Source organism: Vespa crabro, chromosome 13, assembly GCF_910589235.1.
Source record: "Vespa crabro chromosome 13, iyVesCrab1.2, whole genome shotgun sequence".
NCBI lineage: Eukaryota > Metazoa > Arthropoda > Insecta > Hymenoptera > Vespidae > Vespa > Vespa crabro.
In genome coordinates this window covers 3,569,938-3,596,498 of record NC_060967.1, presented here as the reverse complement: position 1 = coordinate 3,596,498, position 26,561 = coordinate 3,569,938, and the positions used below count along the sequence as shown (strand labels likewise).

Here is a 26,561-nt window from a genome sequence, read left to right as displayed (position 1 = left end):
TCTTTGTACGTCTTTTAAGGTGTTTGTTTTTCTTTTTCCTTTTTTTTCTTTCTTTTCTTTTCTCCTGTTTGTTCTTGTCTTTTTTTGAAATCTAGAATAACCGGTGAAAGCTTTGCTTGACTGGTGATTTACGTTTAAAAATTTTTAGCATCGTCGGCATCGTACCTTTTTTGACTTGGAGAGAAAAATGAAATTGCATTTGTAAAAGTCGAAGCTTGTATTGCATTGGAGCGATATGCGTCATTCGTATAAAATTTGTTCTCATCGATATACGGATCTCGTTGGATACTACTCTTACGTGAAAACTCATGTAATGTCATTAAGAAAAGGATTTATGCCATGATTTATGCATTTATTTTCTTTTTCTTTTCTTTTTGGTAGATAATTAAAAAAAAAAAAAAAAAAAAAAAAAAAAAAAAAAAAAAAAAAAAAAAAAAAAAAAAAAAAAAAAAAAGCGTTTTTCTTTTTACCGGATATTTCATCTTTTTTGTTTTCTCTCTCCCTTTTTGTTGGATAAGATAAAAAAGCTTCCTGCAAAATAATCAGATTTTTGATGGTTACCATCCAGTTTTAGTACGCCAACCTACCACGTGTCGACTATATGCATTTATGCTTACTAAAATACGTCAACGCTTATTTTCTGACAGCAATGCTTTGCCTTACAGATTCGGCACATCAGGCAACAAGAGGGCTCCAACAGTCATGCCGTGCAACAAGGGGAAGTATCTTCATCGAATCCTAACATACTGTCCAACGATCAAGTTGGTCCTATATTATTGGAGGTAAGAATCGATAAATCTTAACGATGAGCGTCTAAATTTTGACTACTGCATTATGCTCGATGGTTAATTGAACGCAATCGTGCGTCGACGTTGTCTTCTTCTCGAGACTAATATTTAAGTGAAGAAGAAGAAGAAGAAGACAACAATCACCGCGTGTCGGTTAACAATCCGGAACGCGGCTTAGATCCGATCTCGATCAATTATTTGCAGGAAGTTGTTAAAAGGAGAACAGCTTGGCCACGTAAGGAAATAGTACAAGCTATACTTGTATACGTTATGCTGATATCAAAAAGAATATTGTTCGTAAGACTATTAACAGCTTCCTACGAAAGGTACCTACTTGCTTTCCTTTTCGCCCGACGACTTTTTTTTTATTCCTTCATATTTAACGATACCCCCCGTGTAACTGTGTATCTATATTTGTGTTTCTTCTTTCTTTATTTTTACAGGCGTTAGACGGCTTCCTGTTCGTCTTAAATAGCGAGGGACGAGTGGAATACGTAACGGATAACATTACTCAGTATATTAATTATACGAAGGACGATGTATTGGGAAAGGTTATATATAATATTATACATCATGGAGATCACAACGTCTTCATGCCTACGTTGTTGCCCTTGTCATTAGGTCGGTATATCGATAACGAAAGATGTAATTTCTGTAATATTTCATAAAAAAAAAAATGTTATACAACGGGGAGAATGGGAGTTCGAGATAAGGCGTGATGATCATCATCATCGAAACATCATTGATTCTATTTCTTGTATGATTATCAGGCTGGACCAGCGAGCCACAGCCTCAAACGAGGAATCGTACTTTCAATTGCCGCTTTCTGGTAAAGCCTCCCGATGACAAAGACGAGACGATGGAGGAGAAGCAACAACGGGTATCGAAATACGAGTCCATGCAAATCAATTCGGCACTTCTGCCGAGTAATACCGAACGACTTGAGAGCGGTGATGTGTCCTCCGAATCGCCAGACATTGGTCCTTGCGTAATGTGCGTGGCACGTAAAATACCACCAAACGAGAAGCCCGTAGGTACACCGATCGAGCAATTCACTGTTAAATTGGATACAACGGGCAAGATCATCGGGATCGACGTTAGTTGGTTGTCGTCCGTTTATGCCAATTATATGATCAAGGCAAAGGTATGTAAGATTTTTCTTTCCTAAGCGACAACTACGTCGAAAAACTTTGCCGTTTGTCATATCCCAAGTGTTATCGTTTATGCGATTACAATCGTCAATGCACTCGATAGGAACGCAAAGTTCGAGAGAATTTCTTTGATCCCTTTATCCCTTAATATTAACGCACCGTTCCTCCTCCGTGTTTCTTACAATCGGTCTCCTCATCGTTTTACAGGAATTGATCGGTATGATGATAAAGGATTTGTGCCACCCTCATGATCTCAATAATTTAACTGCACATTTGAACGATACGCTTCAAGTCGGAGAGAGTACGAGCGCCGTATATCGACTGCGCATTAGTCCTGATAAGTTCCTTAATATACAAACAAAGTCAAAACTTTTCAAAGCGAATGTGATGAACGGCCACGACACAGACTTCATGATGGCCACCAATTCCATCATAGGGTAAGTAAATCTTTTGTTTTTAATCGACGCACAACATTCGTAGAAACCCGAAATAAACTCTCCTCCTCCGAAATACCCCGCCCCCCTCCTCCCCGCCACCGCTACTTTCGGAGTAGTCTTTATTTCGGTTAATAAGTAATGAAAGAACGATTGCGACGATTCGGACCGAAGCGAAAACCATACATGGCGGTAGGTGTTTGACAATAAACCTTCTCCCCCCGTTTTTTATTTTTCCTTTTTTTTTTTATTTCGTTTCTCTCCCGCAGTCTGTCATCTTTCTATCTTGGTTTCAATGTAACTTAAGTTGGGTATCTTATTTTAATTCCTATTCTCTAATTTATTCTCATTCGCGCGGATAAATTATTGCTTATCACGCATTTAACTATTTTACCGTTGATTTTATGCCACGGTTTTATGAAAGCTTTTAGGAATGCGAAATCTCGTACTCGCATTATGTTATTGTTTCTTATAGATTATACCGGGAATGCATGAAGGCGTACTTTGAAATATTTTTCGGTGTTGGAGATCTGGCCACTCTTGAAATTAAAATAACACTCTGTTTCTAATATCACATTGCCTTTCCTATATCGAACGTAATATGCGTTTCTCCGCATCAATGGTTGAACTAATTGTAACAAGTGTAGCACGATTCAACGCTCGCTTATTTCATTATATCAATTTCATTTAATAAGATTCACTATCGTTGCTTTAAGCATCCAGCCTGTCCAATGATAATTTTGAAAGATCAGAAACGCTGCTATGGTATCTGATCGATATATAATATCCTATTCTCGTTCGAGTGGAATTCGTTTAAAGAATATGATGTGTTGTAACTCAGAGACACGCGGACACACATAAACGCTCTATATCCATACGCATTTTCACGATGTACATATTATGTGTGCGCGTGTTGAACATAAACTAATGAAAAAAGGAAAAAGGCTTTGATCTAGGTTGGAATTTTACTTCAATGAACAGTGCAAAGTATCGTTGGTCTTGTTCCCTTTTTCAATCTGTCTTGGTTGTTCCAGGAAACAAGAGCAGATGGATTAAAGTTTGGCTTCGATAAAATAGTAAATTTTCTTTTTTTTTTTTTTTTTTGTTTTGTTTTTTATTAGAGAGATTCGAAGACGCACACGGACACACACTGTTCACTGAAGGACGATCAAATTTGTATAACACGTATACACGCATATATAGTCGTACACGTATCATTGCATATAGAAACAAAAATTGTACAAGATCTAGCGTTAAGAGATATGGTGCTAACTATGGCGATACATGTGTTTTGGTTTTTGTCCATGATAGGGACAATGACTTAACGCCTATCGAGGGTGGTCAGCTTTCCAACAACAAAGTGTGCTCGGGACATTCTAGTAACCGTTGTGCGAATAATAGTAATAATAATAATGGTAACAATAACGATAACGTGGGTGGTCTGTTGATGTCCGTGGCACATCTGAACGGTCAAGTGAGTGGTATCAGTGGTGGTCGTGGATTGACGGGGACGACGCACGTTGCCACGTCGTCGAACTCGATCGCCTTTAGTACCGGCGATTCTTGCAACTCATTAGCGTCACTAAGTACGAGTAATTCGTTCAACCACTTTTCGGGGAGCATGGACTTGGAATTCGAGCTCTTCCGCGGTTCGACATGGGACTTGGACGGTAGCGGTGGTTGGCCGGAAAGGCCCGAGTCGAGAGGAAGCGGGCCAACAGATTCGCGACCACCCTCTCAGCCAGCCCCGACATCGCCGAGTCCCCAGGGAGGAGGAACGTTTTCCTCTAATTCAGCGGTGCCGTCTCACTGCAGTCCCCTACGCGCTTTCAGTCCGTCGTCTTCGATCAACGCGGCGCACACCTTCAGTAATTCCTTCCCGTTCAGTCCGCTACAGGAGCCGCAGTCGTCATCGACGTTAACCGGCAACAACGCGGCTGCGGCCGCAGCCGCAGCCGCCGCCGCGGCTGCGGCTGCTGCCTCGGCTGCGAACAACACTGGCGTCAACAACAACGTCAATGGCAACGGCGCCACTTCCGTAGCTATTGCTGCTGCAGCAACGGCACCGGTCATTCTACCTGGACTCAATGCCAAGAGGATCGAGGAAGGAAAAAGTGGATGCCCTACCAGCGGTACAATGGACAATGCAACTGCGAGGACGAATGCCTCCACACCCGCCGAAACTCAAAATAGTGTCGTGTCCACCGAGTCTGGTAGACTTAGAAACTTGTTAACGAAAGGCTCCAGTGCTAGTGAGGACAGTCAAGACAATACGAATAATGATTCGGATAACCAAAATAAACACAGGATATTGAAAATTTTGTTGAATCAGCAAGATGAGGATGATTATCATTCTGAACATAATAACAAAATGAGAACGAGTCCTAGCAATATGCCAAAATCAAATATGGAGCATTCCAAATCTTCTCTTGGAAATAATATGCTTCTACAGGTGATTTCTTCTCTTTTACCTTAATCTTCTATCTTTATCCAAACCTTGTACATTTTTTTTTTATATTTTCTCTTATCTCATATTGGATTTTATTTTTATATACGCATATAAGGCGCCTTCTTCTTCTTTAGATTATATATTAAAGATGTTTATTTTTCAAGTTATTAAACGAGAAAAATGACGATGAGGACGAGGAGGCCCGAGCTGGATTGAAAAAGAGGAACGAACTTCTTCAACAGTTATTGAAGGATCAAGACGAAGAGAGGAAATTACAAGAACAACAGGTACACATATATCATCGTCTTCTTACAACAGGAGGTTTGAAATTGGCTCGACCCTTTTGCTAAAGTTTCTTTTCTTTCTTTTTTTCTGCTTTCTGCCTTTCTGTCTTTTTTCTTCTTTCTTTCTTTTTTTTTTTTTTTCTTTATATGTATTAGCCCCGGGACGACGATCCTCTTTTACGGAGTCTTGGATTTCGGAACAGTACCCCTTCACCGTCGCAATCGGGAAGCGATCACAGCGGACTTGGTAGTACCGCTCAAGTGGGTCAGAAAAGACCGGGCGACGATGGTGATCTCAATATAGCCGTTAAACGGCCAATGGATGGCTCGCACCAGGTGTCTTCTACGGGTACCAATGCTTCGACGAATGCAACAAGCAAACTATGGGAGAAAAACAAAATGTTGGCTTCGTTGTTGGCAAAACAACCCCCTCAACCAACGACCATACCACCTATTCCTGCGTCTGTGATATCGGCAACGCCGCAAGTAAATATTTGGGATATCTTAGTTTTATATATTATTAGATCGGAAATGGCTACACAAGTACGTAACCGGATACATACGAGTACATTTTACTTTTAGGATAAACTTCCACGTGGCGGTGGTGGTAGTGATCGCTTAAAGCAACACCAGTCACAACAGCAACAGCAGCAGCAGCAGCAACAACAGCAGCAGCAACAACAGCAACAGCAGCAGCAACAACAACAGCAGCAGCAGCAGCAACAACAACAACAGCAGCAGCAGCAGCAACAGCAACAACAACCGTGGACAGGTGGCCATATGCAAACAGTCGGTGGGAATAATGCGATCACAACTACGGCTACTTCGGCTCGTACTCCTCTCCAAAACCAATCGAGACAACTACCTCGTCAAGCAACCAACACCTACCTCAGTCACATGCTAAGTCAGGTAATTTTTTAAACGATCCATCAAGTTCTTTCGAAACGCTTAAACATGTTACTTATTTGAATATATTCAATTAACAGCAACAAAGGCCACAATTGGGTCAAGTGGATTCGGAATTTGGAGATAGCGGAGAATACCGTCAAACGTGTACTGATCCAAGTACTTGGGATAATCAATCGTCCGATCCAGATCTCTCTGATATTTTGGATCAAGTTATTGAATTTGTTCCGGACGAAGCTATCACAGGTAATTATTACAAGACAATTTTATTTAACGCGACAGAGTTTATTTAATGTCAAATCAGATTTTAAGATACTTGATACGTACACTTTCGCTGTCGCGGCAATAACGTTGTTAACACTTTATATATGACATATCTTTCTATACATATATATTGCGTTCATCTATACAAAAAGGAAAAAAAACATATTCCTCGAAGATATCGAGCGTGACAGCGAAAGTATTGCGATTATAGATATTGTAATTTTTATTCAATAGATTCGTCTGCGATAGCAAACCTCCTGGACGTTATTGAGGCACCGCAAAACAATGCCATGAATGAAAAAATGGCAATAAACGCTATCCAGAAGTCGTTGATGTTATGCGAAACTGCCGTAAATCCAACGTCTTCCACCATAACTATACCTGGCACGCCTCCTGCATATTCCACTGCGGTAAGTCTACATAATAGTTTTGTAATACTGACTTTTTACATTATTTAATTCGTCCAATTTTAATCCTTACAGTTGGTAACGACACCCGTGACGACGAGTCATAGTTATCAACCACCTCCGATGTATCAACAACAAGCAAGGATGAGGTTTAATGCTCAGTTGGTCGTAAGGCAGACTACTGCGCAGTTTACACAACAACAGCAGCTGCAGTTGCAACAGCAGCGTAGTAAACTGATACAACAGCAACAACAACAACAACTGAAGCAAAGATTACTGCAGCAACAACAGCAACAACAACTGCTCATCCCATCGAACGCAACAGCGACGGACCAAATAACAACTGGCATACACAATATTGATAATCTATTAAATAATACCGTTGCGCCAAACGTATCTTTACAGGTATAATCTTCATTTCCTTTCACGATCGAACAGAAAAATCGATTTTGACGATTAACGAGTCATTGTTTCATTTTCGAAGCGATCGAGTGTTCCTGACTCCCAAGTTTCTCCGGGTTATGGGGGATCCGTCCAGATCACTTCCGGACACCGACTCGCTCATTCGTACTCTCATCCATCGACGTTACCACAACAGTAAGTATTTTCTTTCTTTTAACTAAATCGATCTTATTTTAATTTCGATCGGTTATACTTGACGAATCTTTCTCTTTGTATAGTCCCATTGTGAATAATAATTTTAACAGCGGTCAACAAGTGTCAGCGGCAGCAGCAAGACTCTCGCCGCATTCTCCTGCGAACATATTGTCGTTTTCTCATCCGCAACCATTGTCACCTCGGGTAACGCAAGTAAGTAAACTCTTCTTTTTTTTCATTTGTCCTTGAAGGTATTTTTTTTTTATCTTCTTTCCACCGTATCAAGATCGTCTCGATAAATTGCATTATCGTTTGTGACGTAGGGCAATTACGGCACCACTCCGAGGCTATTTAACGTTAACCAGGTGAGATCTCAACAACAACCAACCGCGCAACAACAACTACAACAACAGCAGAGGTCAATGCCTTCGCCTGGAACTCCAGCCTCCGCAAGGCAATCCCCATTTCCTGCCGAAACATTTCCCCCACCTACATCTCCTACCGCCAGCCAATTTCCACCTGGTCCAAATCCTGGTGCTCCTAATCCTACTGCTCAGTATCGCTTGCAACGGACCACATCGACGCCTTCTGCGACGACTCAGTTGCCAGGTAAGAATTTACATCCTTCTAATAATTTGCTCACTTTTTTATCATCCGTTTTTTATTATCGTTACATTTGTTAAACATTGTTATATATACACCAAATGTTATATATCCACATCGATAAGACTTTCGTTTCCCCTGATGTGTCTGTCAAGGACACATCTGACGATAAAGTATATGTAGGTTGACGAATGAGGATGTGCGGCCGTTAAGATATTTTATTAGACGGTATATATTTCATGTTGACGTATCTGTAATAAAGTTGTATTAGTAATGTCAGTGTAACGTGAGTATTGGTCCTTTGTACGAAACTTCTTTTTTTTTATTTTTATTCTTTTCTCTATCTTTTTTTTTTCTTTTTTCCCCTATTTTTTTTCTCAATCTCTCTCGTTCTATCTTCTTGGAATTTTTTTACGTTGAAAGTGCAACGAGTGCGTTCCTAAGAGTGATGTAATTTTCTTCGTACTAAGACGAAGTGTATCTATGGTCTCAATTTACGAAGATGTGTTCGTGATGAATCAAATGATATGTACTGTGTCAAAAGTATCGTCGTTGTAAGAGCTTCGTTGTGAGTAATTGATGCATTCCATTTTATATCTTCTTGCTTGGAAATTCATGAAATGTAGATTGTAGTTTAAGAGACGTATACTTTTTTTTTCACCTACTACCCAGTGAATTATACTACATTGAAGATGATAGTTACATCTTCATTGATTCTGTATGATTTGATTATACAGACTGATATGCCATTTGTACAAAGTAACGATATTATATAAACGCTAATATACATTCGGAATCAAATATGTGAACGGAGTACTATAGTAGATCGTTCTGTAAGGGGTAAGTATATCACTGTTCCAAATAATACTTTTAATAATTACTGAATTAGCACCGACACACACACACACACACACACACACACACACACACACACACACACACACACACTCACTCACTCACTCACTCACTCACTCAGTCACACACACACACACACACACACACACACAAATCTACGTGTTTAATCATAATTTTATTAAACATACAATTTTATAAAAATGCGATTTAAAGATTTAAAGTCATTAAAGTAAGATAAATTAAATTTTCTGGAAGATAGAAAAGAATTATAAGTATATCGAAAAATTAAATAAGCCATATTAACTGTGTATCCCAATTTAGTATCCCGATTAAAGTTAAATTCGTCACGTTAAAGTAAAAGGCAAGAAGATAGACATAATTAATGTTGCAGGTGGGGTTGGTTCGCCCCGACACTATGGCGGAGTGAATAAGGAACAACCTCTTCTTTCACCTAGTCATCCACATTCGGGTTGCCCTGCAACACCGACTCACAATCAACACAATGCCACCAATACCCAACACTTCTCGAATCAACAACATTCTTCTATGATATACCACACGACCGCCAATACTATCAACACACCAGATATGCAGAACAATCAGTTCTGTTACGATCGGACGTCCGTACCACTCTATTCTTCTGGGGATACGCAGGATGTCAGGTCACTGCCTCCCGGTAATCCTGTCAATCACCACATGGGTGGTAAGTCATATGACCTCTTAATGTCATGTGACCATCACTTCGCCATCATTACACTCCTTACCCAAAAATATTGTACCACTGGGAGGTACCAGGCATGACATTGGTACATGGAAGCACATCATTCTTTCACGACACCCATCCAGACATTCAAATGTACATATCGCAATCGTTTTGAGATAATCGCTATAATCACGAGTCAATGTAATTTTGTCTTAACGTGAATATTCGAATCTTGTTTCAATTGTCAGGATATATTTATTGCGGCCAAACAACTGTCTTCGACAACAACAAAATTTATGTTAATATAATTCGTGGTTGAGAAGGATCGCTTGATGATTATTATATCATAGTATTGTAACGCTATGTTTCGTACATTCGGCTACTTTTATCACAAATAATGAATATATCAACAAAAATACGCTTTTTTCATCTTGTACCTGAAAACAATATTTCTGTAATATCCACTATATATATGTTTTCTCTTTTTTTTTTTCTTTTTTTTTTCCTTCGTAAAAGCGATCCTACGTTTTACAATAATCATTGTTTCAAATTCTTTATATTGTACTGGAGTTGAAATTATATTTGCTTTATAACATCTTTTTATGTACGAAACAAAGCATTATTGGCCGCTAAAAATCGTAGAACAAGATTTGCTTTCGCATCCATACTCGTTCCAACGTTTCTACGCTTATCATTCATTTATTTGGCTATTTCATGGAACATATTCTAACTACGTTGTAAATAATATATCATCATTTTCAATAGTAATTCCAACGGATAACACTCTTGCGAATATGTAACCCCCAAAGGCTCTAGGTCATTTGGAATGATAATTAAAAGATACTCCTATCACTTTGTATTAAGAAGCATTCTCTCTCTCTCTCTCTCTCTGTCTCTCTTTCTCTCTCCCCCTCTTTCTCCCCCTTCCGCTCCGCTCCCCTCTCCATCTCCCCCTTTCTTCCTCTTTTTCTCTCTCTTATAGCGCATGATGCACCGCTATGAAATTTTGAAAAAATATTACGTATTCGAACACGTCGACATTCCAAAATTTAATCTTAGGTATTGAGAGATGATTATTGCCTGTACAATGCATTTTTATATCACGAGATATATACCAGGTCTTTTCTTATATCCCATTGGTAGTAGATACCGTAGTAATTACACTGTGCTTTAGTAAATACCTCAGCACCAATTATCTTCGGTACACCTTCGCATCGTATTCACTTGCACTACTTTCGAATGTTAGTTTTTACCATTTCGATTAAAGATGCGGAGATTTCTTATTTAATTAGTCAATTCTTTAACTGTAGACAAGAAAAAGGGTTATACGAAAGCCTAACGTTTGGTATGCTTCTAATATATCAAGAAACTAATAGCGTTTCGTCTCATTAATTTCCATCCTGCATCGTGGATCTATATTCATAACTCTTTAATAAATTATTCTTGCGGAGATTACCTTTTTTACATACTTCGTTTTAATCAAACGAAAGAGATATGGATATAGACCATTTACTCATCGTGTGCTCGTGATTTAACGCATCGTGACGATAGTTGGGCCGATGTACATATTCTTTCTATAAATAACATACTACTTAATATATATATATAAAATTTGTTTTTATTTAATATTTATTATGAATAATGATATTGAAAGTGTCTTTTTTGGAGTGTAGAGTTATATCGGCCCAGCTCTGTGTATATGAAAACGTGTTATTAATGGAAACAACAATGCAAGAGGTTCATCCGAAAGATGTACATCATCTAAATCATCCTTCCATTACTCTCCTGTGTTCACCTATGTACAGTAACGCTTTGATGTAAATCAGTAATCTTAAGTATCACTTACTTATAAGCACGGTGGAAAAGATTTACTAACGACGAGGTTCATTCTTATTAAGTAGATATATATATATATATATATTAGAGAATATGAACGTTTCATAAACAATCAAATTTAATATTCTTTTCGATGCTCTAAATACTTACTGGTATAATTCGTGTTAGAAATTGAATCTTATTGAATTCTGAATTTTTGTTTTTGGGCTCTCGATTTAAGAAATTAGTTTTAAACAGTTGTGACAGTTGTTCAACACATGCTTCAACAAACAAAACAAAAAAAAATTGAAATCAAACTCTGAAAGAATAGAAGAAATTTTATGGAAAAAGGAAAAAAAGAGAGTAGGATCAATGTCATGGATGTTAACAAAATGTAAATATCCCGTTGTGTAATAAAAAAGAAACAATACCCTGTCCCTCGATCGATTTACAGGAGAATTTTTTATATTTACGATATAGCCATTGTAAGACAATCTCTGCACGATCCTTTACATTATATTTCGTTATTTTAAAGAAAGGTATGAGGGTAATTAAGATACAACGTAATTGACATGCACAAATTAATAATATTCTTTCTATTCCATGTTTTGTTTTTCCCCCTTTTAATAGAACCCGATCGTTCTAATGGTAAAATGAACGAAAAAGAGAGAAATTGTCTTTCTTATTTGACGTTAATCAATGTAAAAGTGATGAAACTGATTGATTTTGTCGTAGGTAACGCAAGTACTACTGGAAGTATGACGTCAGAATTCGTTCGGCAAGAATTAAGAGCTATAGTTGGAGCGAGGACGCAACAACAGCAACAACAACAAAGGGTACCCAACAGTATACCTAACAATCTTTCTGGTCAAGTTTCTCAGGACGATTTGGAAGCACTTGGTTTGACATTCGAAATGTCCACCGCAGGTATAAACGTTAATAATAAATTTTCTTATTATGACTTTATTATATGTCGATTTGATTTGATTTCATATTCGTAGGATGGTACGATCTCAATAGGTTTCAGAAAAACTTCTTCGGAAGACACGTCGTTTCATTTTCTTATGGTTTTTCTTTTCTTTTTCTTTTTTCTTTTTATTTTTTTATTTTTTAATTTTTTATTCTCATTAGGAACTTTGTGATCGTTGATACTGCGACGATCTTTTAGTTTCTCAAAATTATGGCTTAGGGTGGAAGTGATTTTGTAAATGTTGCGTGTTAGGAATAATAAACAAATCAAATAAATTCATGATGGCTTGTAAGAAGATTAATTGATTCTGTGTGTTCTATTTTTTAAGCAAAAAATAGCAATGCAAATATACACATATATTTTTATTAGTATAATTAATACGACTGACATTTTTTACCTTATGACAAATTTATTGTTCATTTTAAGCACTGTGAAAAAGTATTACAGGCAGTTGTAAGCATAAAGAACAGAATCTTATTCTATATTCAGGAAAGGTATAAAGAATGCTTTGATCGAAATTTGAAGAAATAGAAATCTCAAAAAACGTTAATCTGTTTTTTTTTATTTTTTTATTTTTTTTTTTATTTATTTTTTTTTTTTATATCAAACGTACGTCATTTTATGCATGCAGATAGTTAGCAAGTAATTAAATAAATTCACGATCAGTACTTTTATGGTATCGTACGGATTACGATTATGCATATATATAAAAAAAATGCACACACACACACACACACACACACACACACATATATATATATATATATATATATATATATATATATAAATTGATATTGACGTTATGGACATTGACAGCATTAGACTAAACATTATCTCAAAATTTAATATATTTATTTCAAACCAACATACATGTACATACAAGTAACACACTCGTTAGATTTCCTTGTTAAATATTTTGATCATCGAATCAGATTTATGAACGCGTCATATAAATAAAAAAAAAGAAAAATTAAAAAAGGACAAAAAATATTCTTGTGAGATAGATTTTTTCTTAGAAAGGCATAATATTGCAATTGAAGTAACTCTGGTAACGCGTGCTGTTACAATGTCCCAACTAGGTGAGACTGTGGTTAATGATGGCCCTGCCAAGAGCTGGGCCATTGGGAGTACCGGAAGTGCCCCCTCATCCTCCAGGGTAAGACCCTTCCGACAATTACTCTTACGTACTTTGATTCTTATTTATGCTATGTCTACCCTCTTTATGCTTTGCTTCAAACTGTATTCGCTGCACGATATATTATTCATTAACGATTTCTAATTTTTCGCACTAAGCGTTATTACGTACTAGAGAAAAGGTAGATCTCTTTTCAATCTCTCTCTCTCTTTCTCTCTCTTTTTTCTTTCTCTCTTTCTCTTTCTCTCTTTCTCTTTTTTCTCTCTCTCTTTCTCTCTTTTTTTTCTCTCTCTTTCTCTCTTTCTCTCTCTTTCTTTCTCTCTCTCTCTCTCTCTCGCTCTCTCTCTTTTTCTTTCTCTTTCTCTTTCTCTTTCTCTTTCTCTTTCTCTTTCTCTTTCTCTTTCTCTTTCTCTCTCTCTCTCTCTCTCTTTCTCTTTCTCTACTCTACTCTTTGTATCTTTTACTATCGCATGTTATTCTATTCTTCTTTAATTTATCGCTATACTAGTTTCATTTCGTTGTAATTTAAAATTTGTTTCAATTAATATATCCATTGAGTTTAATACTTAATGTTAATTATGAAATTATATGTAAATCTATTTTTCCATTTCTTTGTAATTTTATTATGATTAAATGATGGTTTTCTAATTGAAAAAGGAGAGAGAAAGAAAGGAAATGTGAGAAAGAAAGAGAAAGAGGATTAATGGTCGATTGTACGACTCTCTCACTGTCTTTCTCTTTTTTTCTTTTCGTAAGGTCGAATATCTTATCTATTGGCGTTATGCGAATGTGCTGTGTGACGTTTACACAAGGATCGAGTTTATGTTTCGTTCATCACAAAGTGATGATTTTGTAAGCTTTACCGCAATTAGAGTAATTACACTGCCGATATATCGTATCGTAATGCTTTTTCACAGGAAACTTATTTAAATGATTTATAAATAAATCTAAAATTTGTCTATGGAGTAGGCGTTCTCATTGCATGATGACGTGTCACACAATAGTAGATTTGCATTAGTACAACGAGACGATATAAAACTATATTTAATATCTACAAAAATCGTTCACGATAGGTCGAAATAATTCCTGCTTCGCGTAGTGAAGTCGTTGCTTTTAATAAATGCATAGAAAATTCCTCTTGTTTAAATATTTATTTTGTTCTTTCTTCTCATTAATTCGTAGAGGCTTATAGGAGAGTTTTAAACAATTAGCTAATTATTAGATTTTAATTTTGTGTCATTTGATAGTAGCAACTTCGTTGTTCTTGGCTATCTTTCTCTCTTTCTCTTTCTCTGTTGGAACAAAGAACGCAGATCGAAAAAAAACGTGTTCATTCTTATCATTACTGAACATAATCCTTTTTTTTATTTTTTATTTTTTTATTTTAGACTACTATGGAGGAAGCGGTCCGAGGTGATCCCAAATCATCGTTGCTACAGAAGCTGCTGTCCGAGTGACTGCGGGTTACACTGTTGGACGGTAAAGGATTATGTGTGATATACGTTTGAAAAGGCAAGAAAAATAAATAAATAAAAAGGAAGAGGAGAATAAGAAAATTGAAGCCTGAAAAGAAAGGCTGCTGTCAAAGATGCATTATATGCGCTATACGTAATGGGTACTATTGTATTATATGTAAACGTTAACATACGAAGTCAGTATTCAGATACGTATCACCAAATACAATGCAAAGCTCTAGTGCGCGGCGCTCTCTAGAACCTTTTCGTTCATCGTGATAATCCGTGACGGAAAAGGAGCTTTTTTCTTGCAATAACAGCATCTGTCGTTTTATCCGAACTCGAAGGACCAAAAGTTTTCGTTTCTATGTTTGGCTGTGTCGAGACTTTCGTTGATATTGATGTGAGTGAGTGCGTACGTGTTACGGCTGTCATTGCTTGGACCATTTATTTAACACGATATTGTGTTGTATTTTATTTTACACACAAAAAATATATTTAAATGGGAAAATCAAGAAAGAGAGAGAAAAGATGATGAGGCTGTATGATGGACATAGGAATTAACGAGGAGCGTTAATTAGATTTAATTTACTCTATCTGTTGTAACGAAAGGAAAGGAATTACGATAGAATTGCACGTCGCCATGCTACAATAATTCATTATTATATATATATATATATATTTATAAATATATATATATATATATATATAATATATATATATATATATATATATATATTTATAAATATATATATATATATATATATATTATATATATATATTTATATATATATATATATAAACACGTTATACACAATACAGAGACAGAGATACATACACAAAACACACGTTCACATATAGATAACCTTTCTCGGGGCGTCCCAGCTTCTTCGAGCGATATTAGATGTATAAAATGTATAATATCGGCGGTGAATTCACGTTTAACTCCCCGAATCAATGGCGCACGTGTTCTTCGTCGATATTTTATTTGATATCGCTGAAAGAAAAGAAAACTACGTAGGTACCTCAAAGGTATACTTTACTATACCACTGGCTGTTGAACATAAAACTATTTATAGGTTTAATTATTGTACACAGAAGAATAGAGCACTATCATGTATTCTCTTAATTTAACATCTTTTTGACTATTACATTATGAATAATATATTTGTGATTGTAAGAATCTGCAACCAAAATGTGACAAAGAATACTTGTTGTTGTTAATATGATTATAACTATTATTATTTTATTTTATTTTAATAATATTATTGACATCATCATTATCACTATTACCAATATTATTGTTGCAATTACTATATTATTATAAGATTAAGGTTTATTATTATTATTATTATTATTATATTATTATTATTATTATTATTATTATTATTATTATTATTTTTATTATTATTATTTTTATTATTATTATTATTATTATTATTATTATTATTATTATTATTATTATTATTATTAATATTATTTTATTAATATTGATATTATTGAACACTTGGCGTATGCGTATTTCTATTTGATAGTAAGAGTACCTTTATATCAATATAAATATATTGTATGAATGTATATGTATATATATGTATATTAATTTATATACGTGTTATATATAAGTAATTGCTCGATAGATTATTTATATATAATTACTATATAAACTTACGTATATTTATATATGTATACGTGTGAAGAAATGAAATCAATCTTCTATTTTGCATAGCTCGGTAATTCTCTTTTGGATCTTAGATGCACACTGAATTACTTCTAAATGACATCTGTTGTTATATAAATGAGAAAACTTCTAATTACAATACTATATGTGTACACACACGTGAAGTGTGTATATACATATACATACATATGAAAGAAATCTCACGCAAGTGTCTTATTTTTTCAGGAAGTTCACCATTTACTAGATTTGGAAGAAATTGCGACGAAACGTATATATTGTGAAATATGCATCGGTATGATAGATATTAAAGATTAGAAATTATGTTTGGTAGAAATATATATCGAAAACAAAAATTGAAATGTTTCGATTGCTTTTGAAGTATGATATAATTTAATGAAATATGTTGGAAAAAGAGAGCATGCATGGCATGTCTTCTAAATATTATGTTTTATCGTTTATATTTTCGATAATCGTAGAAACTTTGAGATATATTTAAATTTGTTGTATTTTTTCTTTTTTTTTTTTATATTACGAAAAGTTGTTTATAACTTCCAATTTTTTATGCTGTGGTATTTTCACGAATTATTATTATCGTCTAATGTTTCTTAAGATTACGAAAAAAATCTCGATTATAAATTTGTATTGTTACGGTTCGTGTTATTTTTATGAAAGAAAGAAGTAATGTGGTATATACTGCTAAAAAAATGGCAAAATCGAATTTAGAAAAGCCACAAATTGCTTCGGAATTTAAGGCGTTATGTGCAAATGTTTAAAGTGATTTAAAAATACGCGAGCTCAAAATGAAAAATATATACGATTGTTGATTCTATTTTTTTTCTTTTCTCTTATATATATATAATATATATATATATAAATATATTGTATGTATATCATCTCTCGTAAACACGATCTTAGACATTTCAAGCTTGTTTTGCTTTTAATATGAATGTAATTAAAAATTTTTCATCTGCGTTATATGGATAATGTATTAATCAAACAAATTGCGCTTAGAATAATTTTATTCGAGCTATACGATGAACATTCAGCGTCGTTCTCCGTTGCATTTTCTTCCAATCGAAACAGTTACAAAGTTATAATCTCTGTAAAACACATTCGTGAGGTACTCTGAATATGTACACGTACATACATAGAAAAAGAAAAAAGAGTGGGAGAAAAAAACGAGATCGAGCGAGCGAGTGAGAGAGAGTGAGAGAGAGAGAAAGAGAGTGTGTGTGTGAGAGAGAGAGAGAGAGAGAGAGAAAGAGAGAGCGAACGAGCGAGAAAGAGACATATACTCATCTTTACACATATGTACGTATACGTACGTATAAATTTATATAAATACGTACATATAAATACGTACGTACGTACGTGAGTGTGTATAGCCGCGCGTGTGTCTCCTCTTACGTGTGTTTGGAGATGAGAGGCGAGTGTATGGGCGCGTCCGGTGCGCGTGAGTGTCGTAAAATTTGCGCGCTCGTACGCGCATGTATGTAGCGAATTACGTCATATAGATAGATCATATGTGCTTTCTAATGATGAATAATTTTATAAATATAAATATAATACCGATTTTATCGTTTATCATTTATTTCGGGATCGAATCTTCTATTAAGTTTATCGACAAGTTTTGTCCTTTCGTTTTTGATAATTTTTCTTTCGTTAAGAAACATTTATTTTTAATAATAATAAAAAAAAAAAAAAGATTTTTAATTACGCAGGCGACAGAACTTTTCGATAAACTTAATATTTATGCTTCCACATTCGGACAAAAGGAATTTCTATACGTCGAAATGATAATACTAGTCAACGTAGACCACGTGATATCATTTTCATCGTTTAAAAGCGAATTTGTTGTTTTTTTTTTTTTTTTAATATTTTTTTTATTGGAGAAAATTTTGTTAAATGTCTTTTACAGAATGAAATCTATATGAAGAATGATGAATATGTATCGTTATTTGGAGGAATCAAAGGAATGCAAAAAAATAGCTTATAGAAAATATTTTTATTTTATGCGATACACGTGAAAAGCTCTATAATAACGAATGTAATAATATAGATGAACGTTAATTTAATTAATTTATTATATTCTTGAATATCGCGATATAAAATTGATATTCATTCTGTCAGTTTTCGAAGGAACGTACGCCGTTCTTTTTATTTGGCATAATGTTTCGCATCTGGTTATCGTGCGATTGGCAAAAATCCCACGAGTAACCTCGTGTAATTTCGCAATAGCCGTAAAAGAATAGAGTTCATATACATATGTATTTATTTATATGTACACATAGAGGGGTGGGGTTCATCGAACGAGTCCTACGTATCACTTTTTTATTCGTAATTTGGAAACTCGTCTAAAGGTTCGGTACCTCGGTTCGTTCGACTTTACGAAGGCGACCTCTTTTTCGATAGTGATATGGTACATGTCTATTTGGATTTTTACTTCTACCAAGTGGTACTCTCTGCCGTGAATAATCCGAAGGGTAACGTGACTGTGGATAATTTTTCGGCCTAAGGTGTATGTTACCTACTTCTGGTCTGCCAAACCGATCTTCGGTAATACGACGTCGAAGGCAGACGGCACAACGACTGACTCTCGACGTATGATCGGTTTTTAGTGTTTGCTGCAAAGGCTTTCGGAACATTTCGTAGTCTTTAATAGTCGCCAACCAGTAGGAAGTCGCCGTGGAGAAGTAATTGCAGGTACCTAAGCCGCGGCACTCGATAAATGGTCTAGCACGAAATTCTTCTAAACATGATCCTGGCGAGATCAATGACTGACCACCACCGTCTGCTCCAGCGTCCCTGTGCTATAACATTAACGTTGTCATTCGATCGATAACGAGCGAGTTTTCATTGATTTTTTGTTGATTGATTTTATTGTTATGGCATTACCATAAGAAAACTGTATCCAATCCATAATTCTTCCCAACCACCAGGGCACTCTGGTATATCCATAGATTGACTATGTACAGCAATGATCCTCGTTGGAGCCTCGCAAACTGAACATCTTGATATGTATCTACCGACCTCCGGAGCTGGTATAGGTGTCATCATCATTGGCATGGGTTCGGTGGTACTGAGCCAATAACTATAATCGTTACGATTGGCATAATCGCAAACATTGTTCATGTTACAGAACATGAAAGGCATCGTTGAAAACTTTCTAATACAACTTCCTGCAGTACCTATAATTATAATACATCGAAAATGTGTAGATAAACGTGTCGTTCCTTTCGTTCCAATTTTATTCTAATTTGTTATTCGAGATGAAGTAACGAGCAAACATATACCGGCTATACTTACCAAGATCTTGTGCGTAAGCTCGGCCATTGCCCATAATATGAAGTAAAGAGAATCCGTCCCATAATTTTACTGTATTCTTTGGACAAAGTGGAATCATTTCGGATTGAGAATGTTTAGCAAAGTGGAATCCTCTGTTACTAGGACCAGGAGGTGCTGTCGCTGGTATGCCTGGGAGACCGGCATTTCCTATAAAAATATTTAGTGGTATATTATCTGTGCTCCTTTATTCGAATTTAATGAAACTATATCTTTCGATTTAGTCCAGTATAGTAATTGGTTAATGTAAAAACTTACCGGTAAGACCTTGCCTACCAACCGTGCCAGGCGAGCCAGGATAACCAATTGGACCTTCTTTACCAACAGGCCCTTGTGGTCCAGTTAATCCGATCATACCGCGTTCTCCTTCTCGACCAGGGAATCCGTCTTTACCTGGTTCGCCTATTGGACCTCGGGTTCCGGGGAAGCCTACAAAAATTAATAAAATTGTTATGGGATTTGGTTTTGAAATATCTATTATTTTTATACAATTTTACATTAGTTTCTACTATATTACCCGGCAATCCTGGAGGTCCTACATCTCCGGGTGGTCCACGTCCAGAGAAGGTTGAAAATGGATTTATACCCCGATCTCCTTTCGGACCCTATTAAAATAAAGATTCCATAAGTTAACAAAAACTTAAGTATTTGTTTGTAAAAGAGAAAATTGTTTTTAAGAAATAACCTGTGGTCCTGGAGGACCAGGCAATCCTGGTAATCCTGGTTCACCATCATCTCCTCTTTCTCCTTTAGGTCCAGGCAAGCCTTGGAAACCGGATAATCCTGCATCGCCTCTCGCTCCTTTCGGTCCTGATCGACCGTCCAATCCTCTCCAACCAGGTTCACCTTTTTCACCCTTTGCACTACTAGCAGATATACCTGGTTCACCGACGTAACCTTTGGGACCAGGTATACCTGGGAAACCAGATAATCCCTGGGAACCGGGTGAACCAGGGAAACCTACGTATCCTGTGTGACCTGCACATTATGATTCGTTAATAAAAACATTTGTTAAATAATAACTCGACTAATAATTCGTGTAATCGTCTACTTTCTATCTACAAAATCTATCTACTTTCAGACCTTCGATATTACGAAAATGTATGCATACGGCGACATTTACCTTGATTTCCCATTATTCCCTTAGGCCCATGAAGCGAATATCCGACGTCTCCACGAATCCCTTTAGGACCGTTTAGTCCATATTCCCCAGGAGCACCTTTTTGTCCTGGCCGACCAGGAATTCCAGGCATTCCATCAAGACCAGCACGTCCTGTTTCACCATGCTCGGCTGAGTTCTCAGTTAAACCTATCGAAGTAAGAAAATAATTCATATTTGTGTTCAACGATCTAAATGAGTAATATTTTTTTTAATACATTACCGTCGAGACCAGCATAACCTTGATCGCCTACTATTCCTTTTAGCCCTGGGAAGCCTGGGAAACCATCTTGTCCTGGATATCCTATATCACCTTGTTGGCCCTACATATTTTTTTTCTTTTATTATTCATTCTCTTAAAGAACAAGAAGTTTGGTACAAGTAAACTAACTTTACGACCCGGTATTCCGAGATATCCTTGAGCACCTGGTTCTCCTTTCTGGCCTGTTAAGCCATTTAATCCCGGATTTCCTTGATCACCTATTTCTGCTATCGCATACGATGGCATTCCAGGTTCTCCTACTTGACCTTTGCTACCTGGTGCACCCATAATACCTGGATAACCTTGCAAGCCATCATCTCCAGGCATACCTTAAACAAAATTTAAATAATTTATAATTGTAGAAACATATGTATAGCGATAAAGTTTGTATATAATTGAAGATTTGGCTTTCAATTAGATATTATCAATTATACCTGGGCGACCCATTATACCAGGATCACCATCGGGACCTTGCTTTCCATCTAGACCATCGAAACCAGGTGGTCCTATTAGACCACGTTGACCTTTATCCCCGTATCTACCGTGAATACCAGGATAGCCAGGTGGTCCCTTAAAACCTTGGTCTCCTCTTTCTCCCTTAAATCCATCCGGTCCCATGTCACCTATTTCTCCCTAAGTACAATAAAAGTATTTCAATTATATTCGTTTACGAGCCGAATTTTACTAACATTATTATTTCATTTATAATTATTACTTTCGGGCCAGGTGGTCCATTAAATCCATTGAATCCTGGTTCTCCTTTTTCTCCGGTTAAACCATTTAATCCATCCGTAGCTAAGCCAGGTTCTCCTGATAAACCAGGTCGACCATCAAATCCAGAGCGTCCCGCAGGTCCCATCTCTCCGGTGAAGCCGGGATCTCCCATATCACCTTGTGGACCACTGAACGAATTGTCGCCTGATAGACCAGGTACTCCGTCCGGTCCAATATCTCCTTCGATACCTTTGAGACCTACTGGGCCAGGATAACCCGGTTTACCAGTGATACCTATATTTCCTTTTTCTCCTTTTGCACCTAGTGCACCATCGATTCCATCGAGACCAAGCCAACCAGGTGGTCCAGAATCACCAATGTCCCCAACATCACCTTCCGCACCTGGACGGCCAGGTAAACCTATACTTCCATCTAAACCATGGAAACCCTGAGGACCGCTGTCTCCATCGTCGCCACGGCGTCCAACGAAACCAATTTCTCCTTTTAATCCTTTCATGCCGTCGAATCCTGACAGGCCATCGGGTCCTGAAATCATTGATAGTACGTAAATGTGTCCAAGTTATTTTTATTTCGTATTCGTGTGCTATTCAACCTCATATTTTTATGATCTTATCTTTGTTTAATTTTATACAATTCCTTTTTTTAAACTTACCACGAATTCCTACATCACCTATTCTTCCAGGCATTCCAGGTTGTCCTGTAATTCCTGGAAAACCTCTTTTGCCTTGTGCAGTATATCCTCGTTGACCTTTACCGCCCTATAGTGATAATAATAATAACAATAGTAATATATTTAGTAAAAAGATATCTAGAATCTTTAATAAACCACTAACCTGAAGACCAGGCAAACCCTCGAAACCAGGAGCTCCTTTTCCACCTTTCATACCTTTCGATCCATCTATCCCTGGTCGGCCACGGAAACCTTGTGGTCCAGGATCTCCGATTTCACCTTTATCTCCGTACGGACCAGGTTCACCTATTTCACCGTAAAAAATATTCGTGCCAGGATCACCACGATCTCCTTTATTGCCAGGACGACCCTAAATTATGTATCTATTATTATACGTAATTGGATTGATGACATATCATGATATAATATGTTATTTCTTTGACATATTTTTTTTTTTGATAATAGATTTCAACTTACAGCAAAACCGACTGGTCCTTGAGATCCAGGAGTACCAGCTGGGCCACGGGGTCCTTGAAGTCCTGGCATTCCTGGATATCCTTTCAAACCTATTGGTCCTTGAAGCGATAAACCAGGAGATCCTACAGGCCCTGGCTTACCAGGGTAACCTTCATCGCCGCTTTGTCCTTGATAACCTTTGAAGCCAGTTTCGCCTGCAAACATTATTTTATAAATATTAAATTTTCGAGAGATACGGTAACTTTTACAAATAAGAAAAACACTGTAATTTTGACTAACCAGGAGCACCACGTTCGCCTTTATATCCTTTGTCTCCCTGTTTCTCGATCGAAAACTGTGAAGCATCTCCAGGTTCTCCCTTTTTACCAGATTCTCCTTTAATACCTTTTACACCCAACATGCCATCATATCCTGGATCACCACGTAAAAATGTTATTGGCACGGATGCCGGTTCACCTTTTTCACCAGGTATACCATCCCATCCATGTGTTCCATTACGACCAGGAAATCCGGGAGCACCGTGATCGCCCTATTGGTAATATAATTAATAACGTTATATAATTACGTTATATAATTAACAACGTTATATAATTAATAATGTAAAAGGCGATTACTAACCTTTTCTCCTTTCGGTCCAGGTGCTCCTGTATCTCCAATTTGGCCAACTTTACCCCACGGTCCCATAATACCTTCCGGCCCAGGGAGCCCCATATCACCAATATCCCCGGGTGGACTGATATGATGCTCTTCCGGCGGTAAGAAGACCTTTCCTGGTTCTCCTTTAGGACCTTGCGGTCCTGCAATACCTGGCCTTCCACTGTCCCCCTCTAATCCTCGTGGACCTACTGGGCCAGCTTTACCTTGTTTACCTTTAAATCCACGAGATCCGGGTAATCCAGGAAATCCAGGAGTTCCTGGGTATCCGCTCACACCAGAATCACCGCGTTCACCTTTTCCACCGGGTAATCCTATAAAAATGTATAATGGAGCTTTAGTGATATAACATTAAATTTGACATAAGTAATTTTATATAAAATTACGTATGTGCGTTTATCTATCTACTCGTCTTTCCTTTACTTACCTGGCGTACATATACCACAATCATCTCCACGGAAACCTTTAACGCCCTTAGGACCAGGTCTACCTGGCCATCCATCTGGACCAGGCATTCCTGGAGATCCCGGTAAACCGTGTTCTCCGGGTGGTCCTCTGATTTGAACTCCTTTTCCAGGAAAGCCTTTCTCTCCTAAAAGAATAAAATCACAAATGTTAACAAAAGATATTAATCCTATAATATCTTTTAATAATATTTAATTCTTTGAAAAAAGTTTTCATTACCAGGTGGTCCAGGATCACCACGATCTCCTGGTGGACCAGTTAGTCCCGATAACCCTGATTTACCGTCAGGACCTGAGGGACCTATAATTGTTACACCTGGAAATCCTTTCGCACCAATGAATCCAGATTGACCGGGAAGACCGGATTGTCCTTGTGGTCCGATCGTACCAGGAAGTCCTGTAAAATATGAAAATAATGATTTATTATACGCCGTATATATTTTTAGCTTTACGTAAGAGTTATAGATGTCTAAAAGATCGTCACACCGTCATCTCCTTGTTCTCCTTTGATGGAAGAACCTTTCTGTCCTGGTTCACCAGGTGGTCCAGAAGGTCCTGGAGGTCCTGGAGAACCGATGTATCCAACTTTTCCAGGAAGTCCAGGAGTTCCTGATTCACCAGGATCACCGGGTGGTCCTATTTCGAAAGCGAAACGAACCGGATTTAATCTTCAACAAATTGCAACATTTAATTGATTTTATCTTATAAAACTAACCAAGATCTCCCTGAATTCCAATACTTCCAGCGATTATTTCGTCGAGTTCAGGTATATACGTTCCTGGTTCGCCAGCAGCTCCTTGTTTTCCTGGAGGACCTTGATTACCAATTTCACCAGATTCTCCCTGAAAAGAAATCGTAAAGAAAGTTTATGGAAATAATCGATACAATAAGACAGTTTTGAATGAAGCCATACATCGGGACCGTCCGTTCCAGGTTGTCCCGCATAACCCGGAGCCCCTTTTTCTCCTTTATTTCCGGCAGGTCCGGCTGGTCCTTCGAAACCTTGTTTTCCTCTTGGACCGTCATCCCCTCGTTCGCCTTTTATACCTTTTATTCCAGCGAAACCTGGCCGACCCTATGGATAAGAAAAATTAAATCCTATTGGCTAATGTTTTTCACTGATATTCATACTGTCTTATACTCATTGATCTTAGTCATTAATTTTCCAAACCTGCGGTCCTTTTGCTCCTACTTCTCCTTTGCGTCCGCGATATCCATGATCTCCTCGTTGTCCTTTCCAACCTTTAACACCTTTCACGTGGCTAGAATTCACTTTTTTTTTGTACTGTTCATTACTCGAACCTGGTTCACCCCTATCACCTTGTTCACCAGGTACTCCTTTTACACCATAAACGGCCTCTCCACGATCACCTCCCATACCTGGTAGACCTGGACCACCTGGATAGCCCTAAAAAATTAAATATTAAAAGGGAAGTGTCCAATTCTATTAATAATAAACAATAAGGATGTTTAACATAGTCTCCATTTAATACAGATTCTTTTGACGATTTCGAACAAACTTTTTCTACGCGAATAGTAACAAATTTATCAAAATTGAGATGTTTTATTGAAAAAGTGATTAGTCGTTTATTATTATTCGTTATTTTTTAAAATCTTCTCTCGAGAAAGATGATTCGTGCTATCTGTGATAGTTGTGTCAGCAGATTGAGTATCATCGCTTTGAATTTCAGTACACACACAGTCGCTTTAGCAAGAGCGATTAAAAGTTGCTTCTTACTAGTCGTCTGATTGAACTAATTTCTTTTTCCTGGACGACGATGGATCTTTTTTATCATAATAGACGAGAGATGATCGCCCTTCGCCTAACGATAATAATTGTCTTATTGTTTATAATTTGGTAAAATTCTATTCGATTTTGTAAAAGGCTATCGTTCGATCGTTCTTTTTTTTCTATTCAAATTGAATCATACATAATTGTCAGTTATTATCGTATATGATTAGAAAATACTTACAAAGTCACCGGTCTCTCCTGGATAACCCATATCTCCTGGAATGCCGTACGATCCTGGATAACCCTGGATGAGAAAAAATTGTTTTCATATAACGTTTATCTTGGAGTAAGGTATAAAATAACTATTAATTTAATTCTCCATATTACTGTACATAAGGTATATATTTTTAGAAAATAAAATGGATCTAATACTTTATAAAAGAATCTAATACTTTATATATAGTGTACACTTTAAACTACAATTTGATATAGAATACATCTTGGCTAAAGTTGTTATTTGACGGTAAACTCTACGACGGTAAACAGTACATAGCAGCACATTTGAAGCGAGCA

General features: G+C 36.8%; 2 protein-coding genes across 12 annotated transcripts in view; one reads left to right on the top strand and one right to left on the bottom strand.

Annotated features, from left to right (window-relative positions):
• LOC124428537 (nuclear receptor coactivator 2-like) overlaps positions 1-16,098 on the top strand; it is a 41,422-nt gene extending 25,324 nt beyond the window's left edge. For 6 of the 11 annotated variants that reach the window (XM_046972706.1, XM_046972707.1, XM_046972708.1 and 3 more), the window contains 18 exons: positions 666-782; positions 1,232-1,409; positions 1,559-1,932; positions 2,147-2,376; positions 3,685-4,825; positions 4,987-5,109; positions 5,263-5,592; positions 5,689-6,015; positions 6,093-6,258; positions 6,511-6,686; positions 6,759-7,088; positions 7,168-7,280; positions 7,364-7,493; positions 7,604-7,889; positions 9,130-9,441; positions 11,992-12,183; positions 13,306-13,382; positions 14,750-16,098. In XM_046972706.1, coding sequence (XP_046828662.1) covers positions 666-782; positions 1,232-1,409; positions 1,559-1,932; positions 2,147-2,376; positions 3,685-4,825; positions 4,987-5,109; positions 5,263-5,592; positions 5,689-6,015; positions 6,093-6,258; positions 6,511-6,686; positions 6,759-7,088; positions 7,168-7,280; positions 7,364-7,493; positions 7,604-7,889; positions 9,130-9,441; positions 11,992-12,183; positions 13,306-13,382; positions 14,750-14,818 — 4,671 coding nt within the window. In that variant the 3' untranslated portion in view covers positions 14,819-16,098. The remainder of the gene's footprint in view (positions 1-665; positions 783-1,231; positions 1,410-1,558; positions 1,933-2,146; positions 2,377-3,684; positions 4,826-4,986; positions 5,110-5,262; positions 5,593-5,688; positions 6,016-6,092; positions 6,259-6,510; positions 6,687-6,758; positions 7,089-7,167; positions 7,281-7,363; positions 7,494-7,603; positions 7,890-9,129; positions 9,442-11,991; positions 12,184-13,305; positions 13,383-14,749) is intronic. The other 5 variants (XM_046972709.1, XM_046972710.1, XM_046972717.1 and 2 more) reach the window with 5 other exon arrangements.
• An 899-nt stretch (positions 16,099-16,997) lies between these two features.
• The window catches only part of LOC124428877 (collagen alpha-5(IV) chain-like), a 21,108-nt gene continuing 11,544 nt past the window's right edge, over positions 16,998-26,561 (bottom strand). Inside the window, exons 5-27 of the mRNA XM_046973491.1 lie at positions 26,230-26,292; positions 25,428-25,664; positions 25,170-25,331; positions 24,972-25,098; positions 24,743-24,892; positions 24,477-24,653; positions 24,220-24,384; positions 23,757-24,106; positions 23,418-23,667; positions 23,139-23,332; positions 22,825-23,031; positions 22,644-22,749; positions 21,972-22,516; positions 21,691-21,889; positions 21,386-21,585; positions 21,218-21,317; positions 20,959-21,144; positions 20,521-20,813; positions 20,353-20,440; positions 20,094-20,264; positions 19,800-19,985; positions 19,389-19,681; positions 16,998-19,303 (exon numbers count right to left, since the gene is read on the bottom strand). Of these exons, the coding sequence (XP_046829447.1) occupies positions 18,848-19,303; positions 19,389-19,681; positions 19,800-19,985; positions 20,094-20,264; positions 20,353-20,440; positions 20,521-20,813; positions 20,959-21,144; positions 21,218-21,317; positions 21,386-21,585; positions 21,691-21,889; positions 21,972-22,516; positions 22,644-22,749; positions 22,825-23,031; positions 23,139-23,332; positions 23,418-23,667; positions 23,757-24,106; positions 24,220-24,384; positions 24,477-24,653; positions 24,743-24,892; positions 24,972-25,098; positions 25,170-25,331; positions 25,428-25,664; positions 26,230-26,292 (4,905 nt within the window). The 3' untranslated portion in view covers positions 16,998-18,847. The remainder of the gene's footprint in view (positions 19,304-19,388; positions 19,682-19,799; positions 19,986-20,093; positions 20,265-20,352; positions 20,441-20,520; positions 20,814-20,958; positions 21,145-21,217; positions 21,318-21,385; positions 21,586-21,690; positions 21,890-21,971; positions 22,517-22,643; positions 22,750-22,824; positions 23,032-23,138; positions 23,333-23,417; positions 23,668-23,756; positions 24,107-24,219; positions 24,385-24,476; positions 24,654-24,742; positions 24,893-24,971; positions 25,099-25,169; positions 25,332-25,427; positions 25,665-26,229; positions 26,293-26,561) is intronic.